This window comes from Rhincodon typus, chromosome 9 (assembly GCF_021869965.1).
Source record: "Rhincodon typus isolate 14 chromosome 9, sRhiTyp1.1, whole genome shotgun sequence".
NCBI classification, from domain to species: domain Eukaryota; kingdom Metazoa; phylum Chordata; class Chondrichthyes; order Orectolobiformes; family Rhincodontidae; genus Rhincodon; species Rhincodon typus.
This window is the reverse complement of record NC_063340.1, coordinates 47170893-47196283: the sequence shown is the minus strand read 5'-3', so window position 1 is coordinate 47196283 and position 25391 is coordinate 47170893. Positions and strand designations below refer to the sequence as shown.

At 40.6% G+C, this 25391-nt stretch overlaps 1 protein-coding gene across 3 annotated transcripts in view; it reads right to left on the bottom strand.

Annotated features, from left to right (window-relative positions):
• Positions 1-25391, bottom strand: part of nrxn1a (neurexin 1a) — a 1567205-nt gene that overhangs the window by 859450 nt on the left and 682364 nt on the right. For all 3 annotated transcript variants that reach the window (XM_048601292.1, XM_048601293.1, XM_048601291.1), the window contains one exon: positions 8644-9027. In XM_048601292.1, the coding sequence (XP_048457249.1) occupies positions 8644-9027 (384 nt within the window). The remainder of the gene's footprint in view (positions 1-8643; positions 9028-25391) is intronic.

Sequence of the window (25391 nt, the reverse complement as noted above, 5' to 3'; positions counted from 1 at the left end):
AAACTCCACATAGAGAGTGACCCAAGGTTGGAATCGAACCTGGGTCCCTGGTGTTGTGAGGCAGCAGTGCTAACCACTGAGCCACCATTGAATATTTCTATTGAACATTTGAAACATGCAAGTAAATCGAAGCAAGGACTGTTTCAGCAATTGAATCGTTTCCGCCTCAGTTTGGAACTATATCACCATTCCTTCATTGTAACTGGGTCAAAATCCTGGAAGGGTGTTTGTCCCTGATGATTTCTTAGTTTCATAGCATTGTGGCCAAAATGGATATCAAATAAAAATGAAACATCCCTCCTTATTTTATTTTGAGTCCAGTTTGAACTTTATCTTATGGAAACAATTGCATTATGTAGAATTGCATGGAAAATACAGCACAGATGCAGGTTGTTCAAGCTAACCAGTCTATAGAAGGGTTTATGCTCCACTTGTGCTCCTCCTTCCATTTTTCACATCAGCTGTCTCAGCATAAACCTGTGCTCTATTACAAGAATAAAATGCATTTATGCAGCACGTTTAATGTGAAAAACATCCCAAGGTCCTTTACAGAAACACATTCAGACATAAATTGGTACTGCCAAAGATAGAGACAGGACAGCTTACCAAAAACTTGGTAAAAGTCGTAAGTTTTGAAGAGCAGTGAGAACCAAAGGGAGAAAGATGGAGGGAGACAATTTCAGAGCTTTGTGATAAAGGTGGCGTGATAGTCAATTGTGTGTGGAGGAGCGGATGTACAAGAGGCTAGAGTTGAAGGAGCATAGAGTTCTCAGAAGGTTGAAAGACTGGAAGAGGTCACAGTTTGAAGGAATGGTGAGGCTATCCCATGACATGAACATGAGTATGATAATTTCAAAATGGAGGCATTAGTGGGCCAGAAGTCAAAGCAGGTCAACTACAGATGGGTCACAGGAGACCAGAATTTAAAGTTGTGTTAGGATTTGGGTCGTAAATATTTCGATCACCTTTGGTTTATGGTTGGTGGGAAGATCAGAGGCTCACGAGTCAGCACACGAATCATAATCCAGGGGCAAAACTGGTTCCTTGCAAATGGATGTACTGGGTATACTGGAGCTCCATTTTGAAGTAGACTGGACAATTTGGACCTATATGTGTCATACACATAGTTTTCCAGTTTTTCCTTCTGGGAATGTCTTGAGGTAACTACAAGTATGGATGAGGGTCTTCATAACAGATGATCAATGATAGGACAGTAGTCAGGCAATATTATGGAGGTCAGAGCAGGTATCATTTAAAGAGGAATGATAGTTGAATCAGATGTCAGGTCAGAAACAAAGATGATGCAAAGTATACAAACTATCTGTTCTAGCCAAATACAATAATAACGAGGAAGCTTGAATTGGAGCTAAGGAATGGAGTTGAGGACAGGGGTCAAAAAATAATTGCTCAGATTTTAATTCCTCCTTCTGTGTCAAATGGATGACCAAACCAATGGCTACCAAATAGTCCTCCATATCTGGTGGTAGTTATTTTGCAGGGTTCAGTGAACGGTGTGAGGCAGGGACATCACCTACCCGTATACAAATGCCCAATGTCTGGCCTGTCAGGATTTTTACTGGGATGGAAGGGATTTCCACCACTCCAAAGAATGGAAAGTGGCAGAAAAGGCCAGACAGGTGAGACAGAAGGCCAGGAACTTCTTCAAAAACATGTTCAAGCATTTTTAGAGGCTGGTTACAAGTTAGCATGGAGGGAGGTCCGGAAATGAAAGGGTAGAAGAGGGGGCAAATCAATGCAACAACCAAACTTTGGAGCTGACATCCATTTTGAAGGGGTCTCTTTTGGCGAGGTGTGGAGGCCCTGCCTTTTTACGTCCCAGGAACTGAGTCTCAGGCCTATTGCTGGCACTTAAAGGAATCATCAAAACTCTTGAACAAAATGACAGCCAAGGCCAATCCTTGCTCATAGGCTGTCCCACCTCGGTTCCTGCCTCGGGGTCTGGTGAGTGACATGGCAGGCCAAACACAGTGAAGCTTGCTGCAGGGAGAACTGCTTTTGCTGGCAGCCTGGCTTCCCCACCTCTGACATGAAAACGAGGCCAATAACTCTGGTCTTTTAAATGTTTAATTGGAAGAAGTTTAATTTCATCCACTTATGGATATAGGAGGGAGGGGGTGTAAGCCAGGCAGTGGTGAAACAGAGCTCATTTGTACAAGTGGAACTTGGCTTTGTGTCTTTGGATTGTGTTGTTGCGGGGAGCATGTTGATAAAAGATAAAGCAGGGCTAACATTAGTTCTTTGCAGGACTCCAAATGTAACAGTGCAGGGCAGTGAGAGATGACTTTCCATGGCATTCTGTGGCTAAAGCTGGATAAGATCAGGTGAGTTCCAATGAGTTCCATGCAGTAGACCATTAGGATTTTTAAGAACTGCAGATGCTGGAAATCTAAGACAAAAATAGACAGTGTTATAGAAACACAACAGCTCTGGCAGCATTTACAGACAGAAACCAGAGTTAACAAGTCAGGTCCAGAGACAAAGTCCAGTGGGTTCTGACAAAGGCTCACTGGAATTGAGATGGTAGCTCTGTTTCTCTTTACAGATGCTGCCAGACTTGCTTTGTTTCTCCAGCACTCTCAATTTGCATTACAATTTTTAGTTTACTAAAGAACTGATTTCCAATTTATTTTGAAGCAAGCAAATTCACAGAACTCTCCAAGTAAGTGTTCCTGAACAATGTTCTGTCAGAGTGAACCATTCGCTATATACTTACTTCTTCAATATAATTAAAATTATAATTATTTTTTATACATTCTTGTTTGCAATCTGAACTCTATACTATTAGAAAGCCTGACAGAATGTTAAAATTCTTAATATTTCAAGCTGTTTTACTGTGAAAGAACAGGTTTATTGTCAACACTGTGAATTAACATAAGTGCCAACATGCATTTCATACACTGTTTTGAACTTCAAGTAGCTGTAATATTTAAGGTACATAACTTACTTTACAGATTACTGTAGAAGAGATCCATTTATCATACTTGACCCTCTTTGTAATGCATGTGAAAACATCATATGATGAATTGTGATATATCAGGAACCTTATTATGAAGTCTTATGAGGCTCAGCCTTATGACTTTCAGATAAGTGTGAGTTTTTGGTGAGATTTCTTGCTGCATTTTACCAAGAGCACCTCATTAACTATATGCTCCGCTCCCGTGATGTCCCTTTGGTTTGATTCTAGCCCCATCTTAGTATGTGCTGCTCCCAAAACAACTCACCACTCAGCAGATATCCAAGACAGTATCCCTTGTGCCTGTGCCATCTTTGAGAGGCTGTCATGTACTTGGACAAGTATTGGCAATCTGGCATCATCCCTCACTGGCAGCATATTGGCACAGAACCACCAAACCATGCTGCTTACAGTGCACAGCTGGTATGGTTGACATTCCATTACATATACAACTCTGTTCTCTCAGCCTGGTGTCTGTTTCACTACCAGACCACACAGTTTACATGTCCTTAGCTACATCCTATCTGTACACCCTCTCTGAGTCACCACTACACTGTCCCAATGCCCACTGGACATCTGCATCTTGTTATTGCCCAGTAGGAGACCATCACGTTCAGGCAAGCATTCAGACAGACAAGTCCAAACAACAGATTTTATTCACAGTCAGCAAAAGGGAACACAAAAGAAACTAATAAAGGCTGCAGTCTGCGCCAACAATGCAAACTGAATACTGGCACCATGATTTTGATGAATAAGCATCTTCACTTTACCTGCAAAGAAATATTTTCATATGAACTGTAACTGGAATATGCAAACACATGCTACAAGTATTTGTCCCTTCCATGTCCTAACACCCAATAGATCGAGATCCTGCACTTTTGTCCATCAAAGCGATACTGACTCTATCCACCCTGGAGATGGTCTCAGCCAATTTACAGTTACATTTCGCAATTACGGAATGACAAGAGATGCTAGAGAATACAGCTCACTGTTGGAACTGTCAGCACTGACCCCTTACTTAACTGACATGTCCCTCTCTCCATGCCCCCTTTTACTCTGTGCTATCCTGACAGTTCCATTTCTGTCTATCCCCTCTATTTGGAGACCCACCACATTAAACTTCATCTGTAACTGTACTCCCTGTCTCAAACCCCGATATTACACCGAAATGATGGCGACCCTACCTGAATGATGCTCCTTTATGCTCCCCTTCTGGAGGCGACAGTGATAATCACTGACAAAAACTCCCCCCTCCAACAGCCTACCACAATACCATTTGGCATATTGCCTGAGTTTCTCCCGTCACCATCCTTGTTTCAAAAATGCCCAATCTCTACCCCGCCATCAACCTTGACTTCCCCAACTCTCTTGGCAGTCATACACCTAAAACATCCCCCCCAAACCCCCACCCGCCTTGAGCAATCGATGGATGGATCCTTAGGCCTGCATTTGCCCCAAACTTTTGACTAACTTTGATGAGCAGCTCCCAGACATGACTGACCAGATCAGACCACTGTTCTTGCAGCCTTGTGGCTAATGGTAAGTGACTTTCCTGAGTGTTGGTGTTGGCTGTACAGGATAGTCATTGCCCACTTTTGGACTGCAGTTGACCAGATCAAGTCAGCGTTCCAAGCTGATGACTGACTGTGGCCGTGTCCTCGAATGTGTGAAGGCTGTGCTCCTGATTGACGATATGTAGACACACTGATTGACTGCAGCCCTACTTGAGTGGGCTGAGGATTACCCACTACTCAGTTTAATCCTGGAATTCCTTCCCCGAGGGCATTGAGAGTCTACCTGCAGCACATGGACTGCAGCGGTTCAAGAAGGCAGCTCACCATCACCTTCTCAAGGGCAACCTGGGACAGGCATCAAAAACGCTGGGCAGCCAGTAACACCTAACGTGCGTACCATTTAGAAAAAAAGTTTCCAACACAGCCATTTGGTTGAATACATGTGCAGCATGTTTGCTAGTTAGGGAGCTGGCACTTACTGTGGGTGTTAGATAGTCTTGGTGTGCCATATATTGGGGCGTCATCCACATCCGCTGCTCGCTAGACAGATCCCTACTGACCAGCCGCCTGTCTGCGTGTCTGAGCAAGTCAATGCAGCATTCCTGATAGACTTTGGCTTTGGCTGAGGTGCTAATGCACTAATGGGCATGGCAAGCCAATTAATGGGTGCTGCGAACATTCAGGTAGACAGAGTTGTAGAATCCCTGCAGTGTGGAAACAGGCCACTCAGCCCATCGAGTCCACACTGACTCTCCAAAGAGCAACCCACCCACACCCACCCACCACCCCATCGCTGCAACCCTGCATTTCCCATGGTTAATCCACCAAGCCTGCACATCCCTGGGCACTATGGGCAATTTAGCATGGCCAATTCACTTAGCCTGCACATCTTTGAACTGTGGGAGGAAAGCGGAGCACCCAGAAGAAACCCATGCAAACAGGGAAGAATGTGAAAACTCCACACAGATAGTCATCCAAGGAATCAAAACCAGTTCCCTGGCGCTGTGAGGCAACAGTGCTAACCACTGAGCCGCCGTGGTGTTAAGTGAATGAGCACTAGGAGAGGGAATGAGATGCAGCCTGATCCAGTCCATGAGCATGCTGCATGCAATATGTCCTGCTGCAAGTCTAGTTGCCAGTGCACCCTGCAATGCAAGTCAGTGCTACCTAAGTACGTATAAAACAGAGATGCCATGCAGTTTGTATGGGGTTGGCAAGTTTTGGATTCCAATGACCATGGACGAGGGAAACTTGCAGCCAGTGCCCGTGGACCATGTCCTGAGATGCTTTTGGTGCTGATTCACATGGACGTTGGTCACAAGGAGTGACAAGCTGAAGTCACCAGGTACCCGTTTTTTGATCACTGAGGTAATATGGACTATTAATAAGGCTGCAACAAAGCAATAAGTCCCTTTAACTGGCAACTTGCCACTGCCCAGCGAGGAACATGTTTTGTTGCTCGCCAAAAGCATAAAAATGCTCCCAATGTTGAGATAGGCCTCAATGGACTTCTTGTCCAATTCCACCACAAATCTCACCATAGCCCAAGTCACTCAGACCCCCATCGGATTCTGCCCACAGTTTGTAAACATTGATATTCTCCATCCAGACAGTGACAAAGATGGATCATCCAATTGTATCATAGTGACAACTACCATCAGGTTACAAAAAAAATGTTGCTGGAAATACTGGGTTTTGGTTGAAATAGGTGTTTGGCTCATGAAAATAGATCAACAGATCAACTGATCTTCAGGAGCAACAAGACTAGTCAGGGATTGCCTCAGTGAGAATTATTATTATGTATTTATATTGAACTTGCTTAGAATCATAGAGTCATAGAAGTTTACAGCATGGAAACAGGCCCTTTGGTCCCACTTATCCTTGCTGCTCAGTTTTCACAATTAAACTAGTCCTATTTGTCTGCATTTGGTCCATATCCCTCCATACCTATCCCATTCATGTAATTGTCCAAATATTTCTTAAATGACAAAATTGTACTCGCCTCCACCACTACCTCTGGCAGCCTGTTCCAGACACTCACCATCCTCTGTGTGAATAAATTGCCCCCTGGACCCTTTTGTATCACTACCCTCTCACCTTAAAAGGGTGCTTCTTTACAGATTCCTGATTCCAGCCATTTATATTTATGGCAATTTTATCCATTCATGTGATATATGCATCGCTGTTTAGGCTGGCATTTATTGCCCATCCCAAATTGTCCTCAAGTAGGTGGTGGTGAACTTCTGTAGTCCATGGGGTTTAGGAACACCTACCACATTGTTGGAGAGGAAATTCCAGGATTTTGATACTGGTATGGTAAAGAAATGGCAGCTTGCTTCCAAGTCAGGATAGTGTACAGCTTAGAGAGAAACCCTTATGATGATCTCATGCATCTGCTGCACTTACACTTTAAGGTGGTAGGAGTTGTGGGTTTGTAAGGTGCTAATGAAGCAGCTTGGGTGAGTTGCTGCAGTGTATCTTGTAGATGGTATGCACAGCTGCCATTGTGCATCAATGGTGGAGGAAGTGAAAGCTGAAGGCAGTGAATGGAATACCAAGCAAGTTGGCTGCCTTGCCTTATCTGATATCAAGCTTCTTTTAAGTTGTTGGAGCTCACTCAAGAGGAGTGATTAGTTGACATTAGGGGGAAAAAAACACACAGGAGAAAACTTGTAAGGAGTGGAATACAATTCTTAGAATTTCTTTCATTCCATTATATTGTTACAGTTTGTTAACTGCATTTTAGAAGAATATTCTTTGTTCACTGTTTTCTGATCATTGAGGTAATATGGACTATTAATAAGGCTTTAAAAAAGCAATAAGTCCCTTTAACTGGCAACTTGCCACTGCCCAGCGAGGAACACACCTCGTTTCTCGCCAAAAGCATAATAATGCTCCCAATGTTGAGATAGGCCTCAATGGACTTCTTGTCTAATTCCACCACAAATCCCATCATAGCCCAAGTCACTCAAACCCCCATAGGATTGTTGACAGTCCTTGTGCTTTGGACATACTTTGAAGACTCAGGAGAGTCAGGTGGGCCCTAGGGGGCTGGTGGGGGCATTTCTCAATAGCACTCTGAGGCCTAGAAGCTCTCTTGGGTGCAACCATTTTGAGACCCTTGATTCCAGGAAAGCCCTGTCAAAAGTCTGTGTTTGACACGGTGTTTTCCAGAAAAAGAGGCAATGGGGCTCTCACTGGCTTTCCAGCTAGGGGCCAAGACTTGCAATGGCTCCACACAATTTGACTCTGGATCTGGAATTTTGTATAAGTGTGTGATAGTTTGGAAATGTTGAAGAGCATATTAAGCACCACCTGATTTGATGGGGTGATCTGGGGAGGGAGAACAACGCTTTGTTCTGTTTGATTGCGGAAGTCCTCTATGGCTTAGTAATCTCTATGATAGTCTTGTAGCTAAGTCTATCGTAACAATGTAGCTTGTATCTAGTTACTATCATACAATAAACTCCATCTTGTTTGAGACAATATCTCTGCTCATTAGAAAACCAGGTGGTGTTCCTCTACCACACCAAGAAAAGGGATCTTGGCAAAAATTATACCTGATGTATCTTTCATCAAGATGAGCTGTGGCAAGGATCTAACAGTCAACAAAGAACTTTCTTCTAAAATGCAGTTAACAAACTGTAACAATATAATGGAACGAAAGAAGTTCTAAGAATTGTATTCCACTCCTTACAAGTTTTCTCCTGTGTGATTTTTTTCTTTCCCTAATGTCAACTAATCACTTCAAGACATCATAATTCATGCAAGATATAAGATGAATGAGATTCTCATCATAAGTACCACTGATACTGCTCAGCAACTGTATAACAGGAGAAACGTTTTCATTGGCTAAGACAAGTTGTGCTGATGTCTCTCAAGTCCCCCTGTGAATTGCAGCATTAGCACAATCCCAAAACAATAAAGGCTGGCTATCAAACAACCCTCTGAAATGATACATAAAAGTGCTTGCATACTTAGTACGATAAAAACGCTTGTCAAATTTTACACAATGATAAACTCTGTTGCACAACAAATAAAAATTAAAAAATTTTAGGTGAGAAGGAAATCTCAGTCATTTTTTGCATCCGGACTTTTTTTTGTAAGAAGAAACAACTAAAACCCATGTTATTGTGGTTCAAATGTCCTGCTTACCTCTCTCACAAGATTTGCCAAGAAATCCAGTTCCAGAGCAATCACAAATGTACCTGTTCCAGCCTTCTCTACAAACACCATTGTTTCGGCATGGATTACTAAGGCACTGCTTTGGACCTTCTTTTGCACATGAAGGTTTAACTCCAGCCACATTTTGGATTTCAGCCATTCTCCGTATATCTTTGCTTTGGCCATCAATGAACAAGTCTCTGATACATCCTACATATCCATAGTTAAGAAGAGCTGTCCATACTTCTGTAGGGAAAATAAGAGCTGCTTTGTTCTCAGGTAGTCCACCTAAATACAAGTCATCATCCAGGTCCAGAATTTCACTCTCCCCATGTGCCATATATGGTGAACGCTTGCTGTTAATGGTGATAGTACCTAGAGAGAAAAGTAAAAAAAATCTTGAAATTGAATGCTCTTTTAATATCTTCCCATTTAGGAATTGATTATATGGTCATTCACTTTGGCTGAGGTACCACTTTTTGTTTAAGATCAAAGTTGAGTCCACATTTTTTTTGTCATGTAGATATTTGCTGCATCTCAACTCTCCTTACCAACTAAAACAATATCATCCAGTGTTTTCTCAGCAACAAGAATGTAATGATGAGGAGTTAAAATGCTGGTGAAGCCATAAAAATGAGTTTTATACTTATTATTCATTTTCCTATATGATTGAGATAACCAATTAACATCAACAACAACTTTAGTAAGTTCTTGTAGCTACATAATGTTATGGTTACCGATCTGTGAAAACTTCACTGGTACTGAAGCCTAAATAAGTCTTCAATATTATTTGTCATCATAGATTCAACAAGCGTTGGAACTCATGTTCCAGACATGTTTTTAATCAACCTCTTCAGACACATTCTGACATCCCTGTGGAGAAGTTGGGACTTTAACCCCAGCCTTCTGACCCAGAGGTAAAGACACGACCACTATGTCACAAGAGCCCTTACACTAATGTTCTACATGATTCATGAGCCAACTGAAACCACATGGCACTATTACATTAACCATCAACATTTTTGAGCATGTTTTGTGACCATGTTATTCAATTTTCAATCTGCTACTCAAGTTAAAAATTCTTCCTCTGAATCTAATCATTTTTGGCACCTGAACCAGACAAGCAGAAACAAACCAAAACTTTGAAAAGATGCAGTTTCACTCCTATGCTATATTACAATATGATGTCTTATTGCCAAATAGATGATTTTTTAATGGTGTAATAATGCCACCATTTATGAACTGTTAAAAAATATTTTCCCTGTTTGGTTTTTCTATTTCTGATGCATCTGTTCCAAAGATGCAACCTTCCACATTACTGTATCAGAAATGTTCTCCTTTTTCCTTACCTTGAGGATTCTTGCATGGTGTGGTTGACAGGGCCCTTCACCATGTCAAATACATCTCACATACTTCATTTATCATTCCTTTCCCTCCTTTCCAATACTGTTCCCTTTATCTCCAACTTTCAACCCACCAACTTCTGTATTCAATGGGTCATCTTTTGTCTCTCCACTGTGATGCCACCACCACATTTTCTCCTCCTCTCCCTTTTGTGTTTTGTTATGCCACATCCATATCAAGACTTTGGATTCAAGACAGATTGGTCAAGGAGACGGCATGTCAAGAATTATCTTCAGGCTTGGATGTTCTTTATAATATTGTCCATGACATATTAAGACGAAATAGTACAATACATTGTATTCAGTGATATACTAGGCTTTAATTTTACTAGTACATTATTGAATGGCTATTCCATGAATTCTACCACCTAATATTGGTCAGTAGTCCACGTACATCTTTACATGTACACAGAACATAGAACATAGAACAGCACAGCACAGTACAGGCCCTTCGGCCCACGATGTTGTGCTGACCTATTATCCTACTAAGATCAAACTACCCTGCATACCCTACATTTTACTATCCTCCATGTGCCTATCCAAGAGTCACTTAAAAGTCTCTAAAGTATCTGACTCCAGTACCACTGCCGGCAGCGCATTCCACACACCCAGCACACTCTGTGTAAAGAACCTACCTCTAACATCTCCCATATACCTTCCTCCAATCCCCTTAAAATTATGCCCCCTTGTAATAGTAATTTCCACTCTGGGAAAAAGTCTCTGACTATCCACTCTATCTATGCCTCTCATCATCTTGTACACCTCTATCAAGTCACCTCTCATCCTTCTTCACTCCAATGAAAAAAGCCCTAGCTCCCTCAACTTTTCCTCATAAGACCTGCCCTCCAATCAAGGCAGCATCCTGGTAAATCTCCTCTGCGCCCTCTCTAAAGCTTCCACATCTTTCCCATAATGAGGTGGCCAGAACTGAACACAATATTCCAAGTGTGGTGTAACCAGAGTTACATAGAGCTGTAGCATAACCTCACAGCTCTTAAACTCAATTCCCCTGTACTTTCCACATGGTCAGTCTTCTGGTTTCTGCCTAGCACTCTACATGTTTCTCTTTCTTCCTTCACTCGTCCCACTATGTGCTATTAATAACCAATAAGGCGCAACTCCATGAAATCTTCACAAGGTTTCTCCATGGCCCTAAAGTTTTTATAAATAATCCCAGAGGGATCATTCCATCCGTGATACTTTGATTCACTCCTCTTTCATCCTGAGCAACCCCTTCCACTCAAGCACAGAAGCTGCCATCCCAGTCCTTTCACTGCCTCCCTTCTCAATGTCCAAGAAGCTAACATTTCTTCCAAGGGCTACAGCAATATACCTCTACTTCTCTCAATGTTGGTATACTGCCATTGCTGTTCACAAGGTAGATTTCTCTACATTCGGGAGACCAAACAGAGTCGGGTAACTGTTTTGTGGACCGTTGGAAGCATGAACCCAACATTCCAGTCATGTGCCATTTTGATTCTTTACCCTTCTTCCTCTCTGACCTTTAGCTCCTTTTCCTGCTGCAGAGTTCTAATGAAGCTCAGTGGAAGCTCAAGGAACAGGAGCTCAACTTTCGCCTTGGTACTCTACAGCCTTCTGAAATCAATACTGAGTTCAACAACTTTAGACTATAATCTCTGTCTCCATCTTATCCTGTTTATTTTTTGCTGCCTTGTTTCTTTCTGTATCTCTCCAAGTGGCATTCAGGTAACTGCTCCTCATCCATTGACATCTCACCTGAATAAAAGCATTATCTGTCTGTGATACCCATTACCATTCTCTTTTGGCTTTTGCATCATGCAATGTTACATTATTTATCTCCCCTGCCCTCCAATTTATCATTGATCTTCCTTTTTCCCTTCCTATCCTAACTCTGTTTTTACACATTTGAAACCTGTTATATTTCTTCATTCATCTATTCTGATGAAAGCATAAAATACTGAATAGAATTCTCCCCTCTTTGGTGTGGCAAGAATGATGCTGAATGCAGTGATTACATGGGGTAGAATGGCAAATTATTGTGAAAGTTTTCCCAATTTTCTCCTCAAGCCTCAAATGATAACTTCAGAATCTTGCCCTTGAGTGGCAACAATCTTATTTCCATGTATTTGCATTAAGTTAAAGAGTGACTCATTCTATTTACAGCCCACTTCCAATTATCTTCTCAGTTGAGAAATGAGGCACGCTTTTTCATGGCAGGAAAACCAGAGCGGATATCTGGTGGCTGCAGCTCGTTGAATATCTATCCCAGCCATTACGTCATTGCGTCTTACTCAACATGTTCTTGGATGCACAACAGCCACCATCCTCCTTGAGTGTTTATCCACATAACCTCACAGTGACATGCCACCAGTTTCACTGTATCATGATGCCTGCTCTTCAATCAATTCAGACGTTACCTCAGGACTTAAGCACTTAACTTTGGAGTGGACTGACACTTCAATCAGGTCATTTTGTAAGTAGGAACCACCACTCATCTCATGCCTGTGCGTAGGATGCTTTTGCATCTTATATGTGCATCTTATGGCTCTTACCTTGCTTAGCACTGACTCACTTTAGGACTTACTTGGATGTTACCAATCCTTGCCTGCTTCACGGTTTTTTTCTCAGTGCATACTGATTTTAACACTGAGTTAACAGTCTGCCAGGGTCTATGGTATAGCTTGCTTTATAGTTCTGTAGATCATGTTGGCAGCTTGAGATTGTGGGTCACTGAACAGTCAGTCTGTCAGTCAGACAGGAGATCTAATACACTAATGGCGGAGTTGCAACAAATGATAACAGCTTATGTGTTCTTCAACCAAATGGCAATATATACAAGTCCGAGTGGAACAGTCCTTAGTAGGGTGAATGGAGGTTGCAGTCCATTAATTGATACTGCAGCAAGGGGCTCATCAGATGACACTATGGGGGGTTGATCACTGTCAGTCCAGCAGATCAAGTGTAAGCAGTTTAGGAATTAAAAGTGCATGCAGCAGCAGTTTGTGGTCATGTATGAACAAGAGAGGTGGTGAGATGTCTTCAATAAATGGCTAGGAAGCATAGAGGGCATGAAGGAACAGTTGCTTGTGAGAATGAGGTGGGTGTGAGTCTTTGAATGGATATGGTCCATGCAACAGTGACAGCTAAAATCCATGAGCCTTAGTGAGGTATGTGTGCAGTGGCTGAGTTTGCTATGAAGTAGAAGTTACCCTTGCAGATTGCAGAAAGTCAGAGACCACCTTGTGACATTGGTGGGCACTCCCTTTGATGTGGAACACAGCACTGAGCTGCATTGAAACATTTGTTCAGGTTGGCTGGATGCATTGGTATGTTTTTTCTATGGCGGTCAGCAGGAAAATGGACTGCCTTCTTCTCTACTATCCCATCCATCAGCACCTGAAGATCCCTGTCCTGGAAGAGCTTGCCTTTCCTCTGTGGCATTTTTAGGATTGAACATTGTATTTTGAAAAGTAGTTCCTGGCTGGCAGCATCTGTGGTGGTATTAAATATGGCGTGAGAGGCACATAAGCCAGTCGCTCACTTCTGCCTATCAGGAGGATCTCACAATAAAACACTCCCAACAGCTCAGTTGAATAATTAGTGAGATGAAAAAAGGAAGATTTGTATGAGAAAATTCAGCCTGGGCTATGGTAGACTGGACGCCATGAAACTTCCTTGCCACTACTCGTTATTTGTAAATGGACAAATTTAGTCCCATTAATTGTTTCTGTCCTTATATGCTGCCTCACCAGCTGAATATTTCCAGTATGTTTTGCTGTTATTTCAGATGTCCCACAAACTAGCAGTAGTTTGCTTGTATAAAGCTTCCCTATCAACAGTTTTGGAGATGGAGACTTCAGGCTATAAATAAATAGAGCCTGATCTCCTTGAAAATGAAACCATGCTTGTACACTAACAGGCTTTGAAAGCATGACAGAATCTAAACTTACAGTAGCTACCTGGATTTGTCACCAGGGGATTGAGCTAGGTCAGTAATTCCTGGAAAAAGGGTATTATGGGTCACCCCAAATCACTTTCACCCACCTTCTGTGTAATGGTTACAAAACAGCCTGAAGCCTGACAAAAATTCAATTACTTTGCCATGTAACATGTCTTTGGATATCTAAAGGAAGGGGATGAAATAAAATTGTTACCTCTAAAATTAAGCTCCTGCAGGTTATATCGATACAAAGCTTGCACAATTTTTGCAGATTTTGAAGACTTTTTTACACACTCTTTCTTTTTAAACCAACATGACGAGGACAGGAGAACTTCTTACCCTGGATTACTAGTCCAGTATGTTTTTTTATTCATTCACGGGATGTGAATATTGCTGGCTAGGCCAGCATTTATTGCCCATCCTAATTGTCCAGAGGCAGGTCAGAGTCAACCACATTGCTGTGAGTCTGAAGTTACAGGTAGGCCAGTCCAGGTAAGGGTGATACATCTCCTTCCCTAAAGTACTTTAGTGAACCAGATAGGTTTTTCCAATAATTGACGATGAATTTGTGGTCATCATTAGACTTTTAATTCCAGCATTTGTATTGAATTCACATTCCATCATCTGCCATGGCAGGATTTGAACCCGGGTCCCTAGAACATTGGCTGAGTTACTGGATTAATGGTCTAGCAGTAATGTTACTAGGCTATTGCCTCTCTTTAGTAATATAAAAAAGTGTACTTGTTATGCCATGTTTTTTAAAGTGGATCCTTTACAATTTCCTTATGTATTATATTAAAAAAAGCACATTAACAGCTGATAGTAATTCTAAATAGAACAAAATCTCCTATCAAGACTCAGAATAAGGAAAAAGAAAACTCCCTGGCTAATATGTGAAAGGAGAGGATTAGTATTGAAAGCGGGTACATTAAGAGAATATTTATATCATATATGACACAATTTTGACAAGTGTAGATAGATGTTTTGTCCATATGAACAAATCTATATTGGTGGCAGGATAACTTCATAAGTTAATCATAAAAAGATTATCTTTGTTTATACTTTGAGGTATAGAATATTAAGGCAAGCTGATCATGTCAGAATATAATTATTTGATAGACATTGGCTGGGATGTTGTAGTGATTGGAACTAGGTGGATCTCATTGGCTACGAGATCTTTGACTGGGATTTTTAATGTCGCTCAATCAGGAAGCCCTGGCTGACCAATATAAACAGGTATTTAGAATCTCCTCAGTTCAGGGGGCTGAATACAAGCTGGCTGGCCACAGCCAGTGTACTGTACACAAGTAAATAAAGGATGACTTGGTGATGGGAAACCAGCCCCTGTGCAGTTATTTCAGATTTCACCAACAATTCTGGACAAGGACCATGGGAAAGATGGATAGGCCTTTGAAAGGACACAAGGGAGATTTACCAAGGAGAGAGAATTTGGATAATGTTTCGACCCTGGACACTGGACTCGAAATGCTAACCTTTTTTTCTCTCTACAGATGCTGCCAGATCTGCAGTGTTTCTCACGCAGTCTGTTTTTGATTCAAATTTCCAACAGCTCCAGTTCTTTCTGTTTATTTATTTGATGGAATTTGGTTATAATGAGGGCAGGAATGATCATGAGGTGACTGAATAATTTTTTTTTCAGGGTGATGAGAAGATTTTATGGAGTGGATAGAGAAAGATTATTCCTCTGGCAAGTAGATCAATAACCAAATGTCCGTGACTCATTGGTAAAAGAATTACAACAGAAAAGCGGAGAATGGTTTTCACTCGGAGAGTTGTAGGAATTTGTAACACGCTACCTGAAAAGGTGATGGCAATTGATTCCATAATTATTTTAAAAGGAAGTTGGATAGATACTTGAGGAGAGGAGCCTACAATATGGACAAACAGTGGGAAGTAGGATGAAAAATGATGGGTCTCTCAGAAAGTCAGTGCTGCTTTGATCAGCTAAATTACTCTGTCAATACTGTATGATTCTGTGGCTTTATGGACAAGTCAACGATTTATTATACCAATACGTTGGTACAAAGAAAATAATCATCACTTTTTAAAATTTTATGTTTAGGTGAACATTAACACTTCTCCACATCCATAATATATTATAAATTGCCATTGATGTTCTTTAGACATTCACAATTTAATTGATTGTAATAAGGAATCCTGTTGTATAGTTTTGGCTGAAGTGGATGGCTTTCACACTAGGATTTGATTATCACTGTCATTGGAGATAACTAACTGGGTCTTGAATGAGTGATTGACATATTAATATCATTTGCAGAGATTTATAATTGCATCATTTGCCGAGAATATGAAAATGAAATACTCATGGACAGCAACAAAAAGAAAATAGAATGCTGTGAATTCATGGAGATCTAAAATAGAAACAGAAAATGTTGAAAGTACTCAGCAGGTCAGGCAGCATTGGTGGCTGAAAAAGCAGATTTAATGCTTCAGGTCAAATACTTTTTGTCACAAGTTGGAAAAGTTAAACATGTGATAGTTTTGAAACAGCTTTAAGCGGGTAGGGTGTAAAAGAACGGAAAGGAAAATGACAGGAGAGAATAAATGTTTATTTTCTTTTAGTCTTACATGGATGTGAGCATCACCAGCAAGCCTGGCATTTGTTGTGCAATGCTAACAGCCTTTGAACTGAGTTGCTCATTAACTTCCATCAGAAGGCAGTAAAGAGCAAACTATACTTCTGTGGTTGCAGAAACTGAAATTGCTGGAGAAACTCAGCGTGCCTGGCAGCATCTGTGCAAAAAAAAACAAAGTTAACGTTTCGAGTTCAGTTACCCTTCTTCAGAATGGTCAACCTGCTGAGTTTCTCCAGCAATTTCTGTTTATGTTCCAGGTTTCCTGAATCCACAATTCTCTGTTTTATCATATTGCTGTGGGTCTAGGGTCACATGTGGGTCAGACCAGGGAAGGATGGTAGATTTCCTTCCCTAAAAAAGATTAGTAAATTTGATAGGTGTTTTTTAAAATGCCAATTCACAATGGTTATGTGGTCACAATTAAACTAGCTTTTAATTCCAATTTTTAAAATGATTTCAAATTTCAACATCCGCCATGGCGAGAGGTGAACTCAAATTCTCAGAACGTGGGATTTATGGATTGGTAATCTAGTGATGTTATCACTACAAAGGGAGTGATGGTCCAGAGCCAAAGAGAATATTAATAGGACAAATGAAGAAACAAAAGATAGATCTAGAGAATGCGTGAATGGCAGAATCAAGGATAGCTGCTATCTGACGACAAAAGTCTTATCTTTTGATTAGGTACCCTACCATACACTGATTCAATTATTCTATTATTTTGGAGATTATAGTAGGTCAATTAGAGCTGAATTTTTTTAATTAAGTGTGAATTGTGAAGGGCTTGTTGGAGGGATTCACTCATGAAGCCTGGTATGTTCTCCAGAGGTATCATATTAAATTTGCCTTATGAATTAATGACCCCACCTTTCTTTTGTAGTGGTAACATCACTGGATTAGTAATCCATAGGCCTCAGGCTATGTTCTGTGAGCATTGGTTCAAATCCCAGTGTGATAGATCGTGGAATTGTAATACAATAGAAAAAAAAATTGGAATGAAAAACTAGTCTAATCGTGACTATGTAACCGTTGTCTAATGTCGTATTAAAAAAAAACTGGTTCACTAAAATCCTCTCACAACTGATTTCCACCCTATCTTACACTCCTGGACCACTCCTGGAATATCTTGTCACCCAGTATCCTTTCCACTTACTTCAAATTTCAAAGCTCACTGGGCACCTGGACAAGCATTGTCAGTCTAAAGCTGCTCTGCACGGTTCCTGATATTTCTACCATCCATGGCAGACAGGGAGAAATCAGCATTCTGCTTTATAGGGAGAATCTTGGAGGTCCAATCGGATGGGATAGTGACAAATCAGGATTTCCTCCTCCCCCAGGACCAGCAGTGTGACCATAACACCAGACCATGTTAGCATTATTGCCACCAGGGTTAAAGCAGACTCAGATATCTGGAGGAATCATCAGCACTGTAGGAAAAATGTTCAATTTCCTTTTCTACTCCAGTGGACTAGGCTTCACTATCTTCCCTCTGATACCTCAAACTCATTCTAACTTTGCTACTGTACTCAGATCCAACCAAGACTTATGGTCTAGCATTCTCACCACTGTCTGCTACATCTTCCCCATTCGCTCTCACATATCCCAGTCACTGACACCATTAATCCTGCATGCCCTCTGCACTGCCTAGCCATTCACTAAGGACACCTGCACCAACAGTAATAGCTGTGCCACCAACTTTCATTTCCCTTAAAACATGACTCTTTCTCTTCTATGAGGAAAACAGTCCACAACAGAGCAGAAAGACTCAAGACAGGTGGTGTGAGGAGAGGATGATAATTCTGACTGCCCTATGTGGGCCCTGGACTAGTATCAGAAACTGCGCTTGACATACTGTGCCAGAAATCCCTGAGCAAAAGCTGTCTCCTTGACTTAACTGAGGCCTACTGGCAATGATGGAGGCTTCCTGGCTTTGTGTCTATGCTAAATGGCATGGCCAAGACAGCAGCACCGTGAATCTGGTGTTTCTGGCTGAGAGGTCAAAGCAGAAAAAGGCAAGATAAGGCAATCCAAGGCAGGTATCTGTGAGCATCTGGGTGGATACGGAGTGACTGAGTGCTTGGAGAGCAAGTGAACACCGGAGAGGTGCTGCCTGGTCAGGTCATTGAGCTGGGTGTGCGTTCTTGAGTGTACAGTATCCTTGCTGCAGCATTACAATGATAGTTGCTGGCACATCCTGAAATGCAGAACTGGAGTGGAGAACATAGGAATAAGCCCTTCGGCCCACCATGTCTGCACTGACCATGATGCCAATCTAATCTAACCCCATCTACTTGCATATGGTTCATATCCCTTTACTCCCTGCCTGTCTATGTGTCTGTCTAACTGCCTTATAAACATTGCTATTGTATCAGCTTCTACCAGCCCCCGGCAGCGTATTACAGGACCTACCATTCTCTGTGTAATAGCCTTGCCTCACACATCTCCTTTAAACTTTCCCCTCTCACCTTAAATGTATGCACTCCCCCCTCCCCCTCCAACCCTGCCCCAGAATTTGGCATTTTCATCCAAGGAAAAAGACTCTAACTATCCACACTGTCCACATGTTTCATAATTTTACTTACTTCTATCACGTAGCCCCTCAGTCTCCGATGCTCTAGTGAAAACAATCCAAGTTTGTCCAAACTCTCCTTTCTAACTAATACACTCCAATCCAGGCAACATCCCGGTAAGCCTCTTTTGTACCCTTTTCAAAGCCTATACGTCCTTCTTACAGTATGGCAGCCAGAGCTGCACATAATACTCCAAATGTGATCTAACTAAAGTCTTATATAAATGCAAAATGAGTTGCCAATTTTTATACTTGATGCCCCAAACAATGACGGCAGGCATGCTGAGCAACTTCTTTACCACCTTGCCACTTTCAGGGAGCTATGGACTTGCATCCCAAGATTCTCTAAGGATCCTTAATACTGTCCTCTTGGATTTGACCTCCCAAAATGCATCACTTCACATTTGTTACCAAGGTGCTTGACAATAAATGATCACCTGCAATTGGTAAACCATTGCTGCTTGGTGAGAATTTCACCATACCAGTTGTGAAAAGCATGGGTTATTCCTAATATTGAGATGGGCCTTGTCATACTCGTCATGCAATTCTGCCATACATTTTGCATTGGTTCACATTGCTGAGACCCTGGTAAGATTTCGCCTTTGAAAATCTCAAAAGTAGTCACCATGATTTTGTGAAAGACAAATCCTTTTTGGCCAATTTATTAAGTCTTTTAGAAGTAACGTGTTGATAAACAGCATATTTAGATTTTCAGAAGGCATTTTAAAAGGCATACGTCAAAGGTTACAATTGAAATTAAGAGCTCATGGTGTAGGGGCAATATATCAGGTTGAAAAGAGGATTGGTTAGTTAAGAGGCTGGATCATAAATGAGCCATTTCAGTGTGGCAAGATGAATGAATGGAGTGCCATAGGAATCAATGCTGGGACCTCAATTATTCATAATTTATGGCAATTGCTTGGATTCAGGGATCTGAATGTGTAGTTGTTAAGTTTGTTGATGACACAAAATAGGTAGAATCATAATTTATGAAAGAAATATAAGGATTCTACCAAAGGATAGTCATAGATTAAGCAGTGGGCAAATGTTAGGCAAAAAGAATATAGTGTGGGAAATGTGTGAACTTTTCCACTTTGACAAGAAGAACAGAAAAGCAGCATTTTATATAAACATGGAGAGAGACTGTTAAATTCTGAAGTATGATGCTAAAAAGGTGTTGCCTTTTGTGGGAGAGACTAGAACTGGGGACACAGTTGAAAAAAAAAGGGTTCTTCCATTTTAGATGGAGACATAGAGCAATAGTTTCACTCAGACGTTAAGATCCTTTGGAACTCTCTTCCCATAGTAGACAAAGAATCATTCAGTACTTTTAAGGCAGAGATGCTCAGATTCTTGAATAACGAGGGAATCAATGGTTGTCACACGTTGGAAAGAATATGAAGTTGAGGCAACAAATAGATTAGTCATAATCTTTTTTTAAAAAAATGGTGGAGCCCACTTCACAGGCTAAACGTTCTACTTCTCCTACTTTGTTTGTACGTGTGTGTATATATGTTCATATGTTTTGGTTTTAAACTAGTTTTCCCTTTTCTTTATTTTCAGATACCTCACTGCACATTCAATTCAATTGTTGGCAAATTTAACATCTGATCCCAGTGATAGGATATTCAACTTCTAATTACAAATGAATAAAATTGTAAAACTCTATTAGTGACCATGTTTTATATATGCCTATTTTTACAAATTTATTCATCGCAAAGGGGACCTTGGTATACAAGTCCATAGATCACTGAAGGTGTCAGCACAGGTAGACACGGTGTTGAAGAAGGCCATACAGAATGCTTGCCTTCATTTGCTGCCATGTAGAATGGCAGCAAGGAAGTCTTGTTAGAACTTTACACAGCATTGGTTGGGCCACAGATGGAGAACTGTGTGAAGTTCCGGTCGACACAGTGTCAGAAGCATGTGATTGCACTGGACAGGGGGCAGAGGAAATTCACCAGGATGTTTGTTTTCGCTGGAGCAGAGGAGGCTGAGGGGGATCTGATTGAGGAATACAAAATTGTGAGAGGCAAAGATAGGGTGGATTGTGAGTATCTTTTCCCATGGCAGATGTGTCTAAGACCAGAGGGCATAAGTTTAAGGTGAGGAGGAAGTGGTTTAGAAGAGATCTGAGGAAAAGCTTTCTCACCCAGAGGACTTAAGAGCGTGGTGGAGGCAGTTACTGTCACAATATCTGGATGAACACTTAAAATGCCAAGGCATAATAGGTATGGACCAAGAGGAGGTAAATGGGATTAGTGTAGTTTGGAACAAAAACAGAAGTTGCCGGAAAAGCTCAGCAGGTCTGGTAGCATCTGTGAAGAAAACATCAGAGTTAACGTTTCGGGTCCGGTGACCCTTCCTCAGAACTGAAGTTTAGTGTAGTTTGGTGTATGTTGGTCAGCATAGACATGGCGGTGGGCCAAAGGCCGTGATTCTATGAATGGAATATGGATAATTTACCTTGACAAAATTGACTACAGAAGGTCAGATAACTTTTGTATTGGTCCTGTTCAGACAGGGATGAACTCATGTCTAAACATGCCTCTGGAAAGTAATTAAAATGTAAGCGGCTTTTTGGGCATTCTATTGAAAGGACATCAGGATACATCAGATCAGTTACGAAATTAGCAGTTACTATTTTCTGCTTATTCATAGAAACTCAAATACTACGGTCATCGCAGACTTGGCATCTGTAAAATTGCGATCTAATAAAGAGGGATGTGAAGCAATTATTTTTACAGCAAGAACGTGCAAATACCTGCCTTACATTCACCAATTTTGTGATAATTACTTTTGTCATTAAATAATTTGTGTAAAGTTGTCACGTAACAAAAATGGGACTGTGATGCAAAATACCCTTTATCCACAAGGGTCTGGGACCTGTCAGTCTGTGCTAAGTACCTCGAAGGTGTGACACTTTGTTCAGCAAAGCCCTGTCCTGACTTCCTGCAATATGATACTTCTCCCTGCTGAAGTTCCACCACAGTTTTGACTGAAAAGGTTTGTGCCAGAAACCCACCATTATTGAAGTATCTTTATGAAGTCTATTTGAGGCCTGCAACCTCCATTGTTCCTTCAGAGAACTGAAAAGAGAATCTTCAGGCTTGGAATATTCAGACCACCTTTTTGGAGAAACAGTGTATTCCTGACTTCCGCCAGTTTAAACAATCTAAGTGTTACATCTCTATGAACCATTCTTTTCTTATATATCTGTATACCTTGGATGATGAGAGAGAGACTGTTGCGATTATATTTTGGGTGCTATGCAAATAATCACTGAACATTTCTTTTGAATGTCCTCTGCTTGGGGTACTTCAACATCCAATGTGAACAGTGTCTTGGTTGTATTACTACTCTTAATGGCAGTGAATGCAGACTCTAAGTATTTTTGAGTAGATAGGTTCTTGAATTTAAGGGGATAAAAGATTATTGGGGATACACAGGAATGTAGAGTTGAGGTTAAAATCAGATCAGCTATGAGCTTATTAAATACTGGGAAAGGCTTGAAGGGCTGAGTGGCTTACTTTTGCTCCTTGCCCGTATGTTGATATGTTCACAAAACTCTACCCTACTCTGGACACCGTCTCACCACTGCTCTGTTTGGTGGAGCAAAACTTCAGTAATTTTATACTTCTTGCAATAAAGGTCAACTTTCCATTTTCCTTCCTAATTTTGTACTGTACCTACTTATTAACTTTTTGCGATTCAGATACAAGGACACAGATCTCTTTGTGCTGCGGCATTCTGCCATGTATCCCCATTTAACTAATATTCTGCTTTTCTATTATTCCTGGCAAAGTGAAGAACACCATATTTTCCAATATTATTCTCCATTTGCCAAAGTTTTGTTGATGCACTTAAACTATATCTAATTGTGGACACTTTGCATCGTCCTCACAACTCGCTTTCCTACCTTTGTACTGTCTTCAAATTTGGCTACAATATAGTCAGCACCTTCATACAAATGACTAATATAGATTGTAAATACTGATCTTTTAGCACTGCAATGGTTACAGTTTGCCAACTTGAATATCATTCATTTTTTCTGACCCTCTCTTCCCTCTTTTATACCCAATCGTCTATTCATACCGATATTCCATCCCCATACCATAAATGTTCATAAATATTGTGCACTATTCTTAATGTGGCACCTTACTACATGACTTTTGAAAATACAAATGTATTAAATCTACAAGTTCTTCTTAATTCACCTTGCCTGTTACCTTTTTAAAAAAAAACTAATAAGCATTAAACACGATTTCTCTTGCACAAAACTATGTCACCCCAACTTGACTGTACTATGATTTTCTGCTTGTCCTGCTCAAAGTTTCTTAATACTGGATTCTAAAAGGTTTCCAATGACACATTAAGCTAGATTATTTGCAGTTTTCAGCTTTTTAACTCCCTCCTTCTTTGAGTAAAGCAATTACATTTACATTTTTCAGAAGTTTAGATTTTTCCAGAAACTAAGGAATTTTAGAAGATTACCACCCATGTGTCTATTACCTCTACAATGAGCTCTGTTAAGACCTTAAGATACAGGTCATTTTAGATTCAGGAGAATGATCAACCTTCAATAGCTTTCCTTTTTTTCTAGTTATTGTCATTGTTTTAAGATATTGTTTTGTCATTGTCCTCTTTACTTGATTTTTAATTGCTAGGTGGATTTTTCTTTGTGTTTTCCACTGTGAAGACAGATAGAAAATGCTTATTCAAAGTTTCTGCCATTTCCTTCTTCCTTATTACTAGTTCTCCAGTCTCATCCTCTAATTGGTCAATGCTTGCTTTAGTTCCCTTTTACTTTTAGTATCTTCATTGACGCTGTTACTTCTATATTTCTTGTGATTTTTCTCTCATTTATTTTTCTCCATTTTATCATCATCCTTCCTTGCTTTTGAAAATTTTGCCAAGCATTTGGACTTCATCTAATTTTGATACCATATCTGACACTTCCATCGTTAGTCATGAATGGTGAACCCTTCATGTAGAGTATTTCTTTTCATCAATGGAATAGATCTTTGTTGAGTTATAAAATACTTCCTTAAATATCTTCCGCTGCTTATCCACCATCTTACTGCTTAATCCATTTGTCCATTTGACTGCTTATCCCCATCTTACTTTTTAATCTTTTTTTCCATTTCACTGTAGCTGACTCTGTCATCATGATCCTGTAATTGCAGTTACTTAATTAAATATTTTAAATTTCAGAAGCTCTTTTCTCACCATAAAACTGAATGTGAAATCCTATCATGTTATAATCACTCTTACCTAGAAGATCCTTCATTATGAAGTAATTAATTAATGATGTCTCATTATACATTACCACACCTAAAACAGCCTGTTCCCTAAGCAATAGTCACAAAATCCATAGAGCTAGTATGGCACAAGAAAGAGGCCCTTCTACCCGCTGTGTCCATGCCAGTCATTAAGCATCTGTTTATTCCAATCCCATTTTCCAGCAATTGGCCTGTAGCTTTGTATTTTATTGCACTTCAAGTGTTTATCTAAGTATTTCTTAAATGTTGTGATAGTTCCCGCCCTTACCACCCTTTCAAACAGTCAGTTCCAGATATCTACAGCCCTCAAGTTATAAATTTACACATGATTCCATATAAATATTATAAGTATAAAACATAATTTGACAGCCCCCTCTGGTCATTAATGGGTCATTCCATGGGAAATCACACTGAGTGACCATTTTCCACATGGTGCCTTGGTCTGACCCACAATTCAGCCTTACAGTGAGATTCTTAAACCTAGCGGGATTATTCTCGCCCAGGGTTAAGCAAGGAAAAAAACATTGAAATGTATACTCTGAATGGTGTTGTGAACATAGATCATGTGTATTAAAATACAACTTTTAGTTTGAAGAGTTAAGCAGAAAATGGGCTAAGTGCAATGAAAACAGGTTTGGTGTCAATTATACTTAAAACATTGGGGCTATGTTGACTTAAGAGGTTAAGAGCTAGAATGGTAAGATTACAAAACAGCAGGCAGAAAAACCTGGACAAAGTTTTGACATATGCCTGGGTCTTTTGATGGAGAGATGGTCTTTGTTGCATTGTGGCATAGGTTCCAGTGCAGTTAAGACAGTCTTATGACACTGACCGGATATATACCCGTCTCACTTTTCATCATTCTCTGTGTGTCATGGTGTTAGTGTGGTGTCTTAAGTCAGTCATCTGTGTTGTAATATAGAGTAACATCAGTCAGCACAGAACCCA